The sequence below is a fragment of the Protobothrops mucrosquamatus genome, unplaced genomic scaffold, assembly GCF_001527695.2.
Source record: "Protobothrops mucrosquamatus isolate PMUCROS unplaced genomic scaffold, P.Mucros_1.0 scaffold1165, whole genome shotgun sequence".
Lineage (NCBI taxonomy): Eukaryota > Metazoa > Chordata > Lepidosauria > Squamata > Viperidae > Protobothrops > Protobothrops mucrosquamatus.
In genome coordinates this window covers 333,779-337,722 of record NW_015387380.1, presented here as the reverse complement: position 1 = coordinate 337,722, position 3,944 = coordinate 333,779, and the positions used below count along the sequence as shown (strand labels likewise).

The following is a 3,944-nucleotide window of genomic DNA, read 5'->3' as shown; positions in this document are numbered from 1 at the left end:
CAAACATCCAGAAATAAAACCATATATGAATAACTCAAATCAATACATTAAATATTCCCTCTCTATTTCCCTCAATTAACCTAATACATTTAAGATAATCCATTTCTAATTTAAATTTCTAAAAATCCTAAACCTGTTTTAGAGCTTTGTGAATTTACAATTAGCATAATCAAATTTGACTTTAAAGAAACAGATTATCAATTCAGGTATTCCTTCCAGATATATTCTAGATCTCAATCTCTTAAATCCTTAATTTTATCACAAATCTCATTTATTTCTTCTTCCACTACACAATATATCTCCTAATTAAAGTAAAATATTAGTCTATCCTATACATATATAATCCATCAATCAATCAATCTCTTTAAGATAACAAAATAACAAAATAATATCAAACCTTAAATTGTTTCAGCCCATTGGACCAAATTCAAATTTCATCCAGTTAATTATCATACCTAATAACGTCCATATTATCAGACAAAAACATCATCTTACTAATTTAACATACTCAATTAGTTATTAAATCAATCCAGATCTAAAACGCCTCTTCAGTTTTCTTCATTCCATTATATAATAGTTTTCATATAAATAAACCTATTATTCCAAAGAATACATTCTTAATCTGTTTAAAATATATATTCTAATAATCACCCATTTTTCTCTTACTTCTAATTCTAAATCTTAATCCTTAAATCAATCCATAATTCTACAGTGCCTTTGATCCATCACATATAATTTTGAATTTAACTTTTCAATCTTATTATGGCCTTTTGTTTTGTGCCAGGCATAGTCACTGAGTGATCTTCAAGAAAGCCACATGTATAGCATGTTCTGAGATGGCACGTTTCCTGGAGTCCCACCATTAATTGATGGATCCAAACTGTTTCAATTTGCCCAATGTTATTAGTAGTTGAATTGCACTCAGAAGTCTGCCACAGTTAGTCCAATGAGCTCATATGGGTATAATCAGACACAAACACTATCTACGCTGCCAGATACTGGGCCAGGTATAGTCATTGAGTGATCTTCAAGAAAGCCACACATAGAGCAGATTACAATATTCCATTAATGAAGTGACTAATGCATGAGTGACTGTTTGAAGGGCCACAATCCAAAAATCACAGTGAATGACTACTATATCATTCAGAATGTAGTATTTATAACCTCCCATTTAAAACAAAATTCAGAAAGGTGTAATATTTGTCATTTTATTCTCCCAGGTAAAGTCCAAGAAGAAATTGCAAAAGAGATTGGCGACCTCCAGCCAACGACAGAAGACAGAGCAAAAATGCCTCATACCGATGCCGTAATTCATGAAATTCAAAGGTTTGCTGACATTGTTCCCACCAATTTGCCACATGCAACCACCATGGATGTAACTTTCAAGGGTTTCTTCATCCCCAAGGTGATCAGTCTGAAATTTCTGTATGAGACAAGGCCTAGCCTTTTTTTAACATACAAGACAGAATTTTAGTAAAGTGCAGTTTTTGTTACTTACTTTTATTTTCTTTAAAATAATAACAGAAAAAGAAAAAATAACAAACAGAAACATATAGTATAAAAATACACAAGAGGTTAAAAAGGTAAGTGAAAAAAAATACAACAGAAAAAAATAATTGCAAAAGAGATTGAAATTTCTCAGCAACAGACAGACCACCAAGCAAAATGCCTTACACTAATGAAGTTCAAATTCACAAAGTTCAAAGGTTTGCTGACATTGTTCCCACCAATTTGCCACATGCAACCATCATGGACATAACTTTCAAAGGCTTCCTCATCCCCAAGGTGATCAGTCTAAAATCACTGCATTGTATAAGATCTAATCTATCATGTACACTACAGTGTGGTGGAAAAATGAGTCCTTAAATGAATGGACTTGGCTAAATCAAGTTGATCTGTAGAGCTATAAGACCACAGCCTGTTATCCCTTTAGAAAAACACTCCTAGATGCATATTTCAAAGTGCCAATGGCAGATGTTTTTCTTTGGTATCTGGCATTCCCAAACTGCCCCCACCTCTTGATTTATGGGAGATGCTTTCCTCTCCTTTCATTTTTTTTTATTTTGCCCTCATCTGCTTCTCTTCGGTAAGCCTTTATTATTTGTTTTGGGTCCTGCATTTTGAGTCCACAAGTTTAAGGTATAATGATTCAGTATAGTAAAATACAGCTTACCATCTATTTAGAATTGGTCCAGCTGATAGTCAATTAATTTGCCTATGTATATATAAATAAAACACAATTTTTAAAATTTAGTTAGAAATTGAATGTTGCTGCAGGCCCAATAATATTTTAAAAATCACTAGAATAATATATAATATATTATAGCCATGTATTAAGAGGACATACTCCTTTTCATATACTTTTTTTTCCGTTCAACCTTTAGGGCATGTACATCATTCCATTACTGACTTCTGTGCTCCATGATGAATCTCAGTGGGAGAAGCCTCATGACTTCTATCCTGAGCATTTTCTTGACTCTGAAGGAAAATTTGTGAAAAGGGATGCATTCATGCCATTTTCCGCAGGTGAGATTCTCTGATGTCGTAGAGTGTGTTCTATAAAAGGCAGCCCTTAATTCCTTGTTTGAAAACAATTGATAAAAGCTTGATCTCATAGACCTTATTCTGACAAGAGTTTAGGCCTCATGGACAGGCTCATTCAGGGATGAGTATGTTGATTCCAGAGTCTGCCAGGGGAATCCTCAGCTCTGTGCCTGAGTTACAGTTACTCCTGCTGTGCTGGCCTCAGCATCTCTGCGTTTTGGCAGTCCAAGAGGAATCTTATCTTTCAGGCTTCCTGGCTGACTGGGGCCTTCAGACCAAAGAACTTTGGCTCTTCTTAGCTTGAACCCTTTATTGGCTTTTCTTAAGCTTTTATTCTTAGGTCAGAGCAATGTGGCAGAGCATAAAATGCAACAAAGCAAAATAAAATAAGAGCATTAGAGAGAAGGGAACTGGATTAAAATTAAACCAGAGCTACAATTAAGTACAATTTAAAAAAATCTTTCTAAGTTTAAATGACAACAAAGCAAAAACAGAACCCTGAATTCTAATGGTTTGAAACACATCTAACATAATCTAATTCAGTCATTTGAGGTCCAAGCCCTTGAGCTCACCTACTGTTAGTAGTTTGGCCCCGATTTCATTGTAAGCTAGGCAGTAGAGGACAGATACAATAATATTTTCCCCATGACAGACCACACAGGGACAGAGATGCTGTTCAACAGGGTGCTTATCAGGATGAAAATATCCTGACCACAATCGGATATTTATCAGCATTCTTTTCAAGAAGGCTTTCTCTGAAATTTTCTGTTTCAAGAACTAAAATTTCCCCAAAGAGCATAGAATTAGATAAGCAGACGGGATTCCCTGGAGAAGCCTAGAATCTTCCCCATGAAGTTATTTTGGATTGAGTAATAACCCACTCATGCCAACACCTATCTTGGCTCCATAAATATCTGAGTTGTCACCTTGCTCTACAATATATTAATTGCCCTCCTCTGGAATAAAGAACTTAAGGATATTGCCCACACCTTTTTTCCCATCTGCAGGACTAATAAAATGTCATTCCTAGATAGCTAAAAGAGAGGCATTACTCCATTTGTTGGCATTAATCTGCCATCTTTTCTTACTTTATTTTCAAATTAAGAAATCTGCTACCATTTAATGGCTGGAAAAATTCTCTGTCTCCATTTCTTTACTGCATTTTTACTTCTTTCCATATCTTTGATCTGTTATTGTTTTCCTGTGTGCTGCTCTGTCTGTGGCCATAGGACATTGGGAAACCATGTGAAATAGTTTAAGAAACCAATAAACACATTTCTCTCCCTCCCTCCCTCCCTCCCTCTTTTTTTTTTGCCACGTATGCTTTCTTCCAGGTCGGAGAATATGTGCTGGTGAGAACCTTGCCAAAATGGAGCTCTTCCTCTTCTTCACCAGCCTCC

General features: G+C 35.3%; 1 protein-coding gene across 1 annotated transcript in view; it reads left to right on the top strand.

The window, feature by feature from the left end:
- LOC107291687 (cytochrome P450 2K6-like) overlaps positions 1-3,944 on the top strand; it is a 49,071-nt gene that overhangs the window by 43,997 nt on the left and 1,130 nt on the right. The window contains exons 8-10 of the mRNA XM_015820707.1: positions 1,221-1,405; positions 2,385-2,526; positions 3,879-3,938. Of these exons, the coding sequence (XP_015676193.1) occupies positions 1,221-1,405; positions 2,385-2,526; positions 3,879-3,938 (387 nt within the window). The remainder of the gene's footprint in view (positions 1-1,220; positions 1,406-2,384; positions 2,527-3,878; positions 3,939-3,944) is intronic.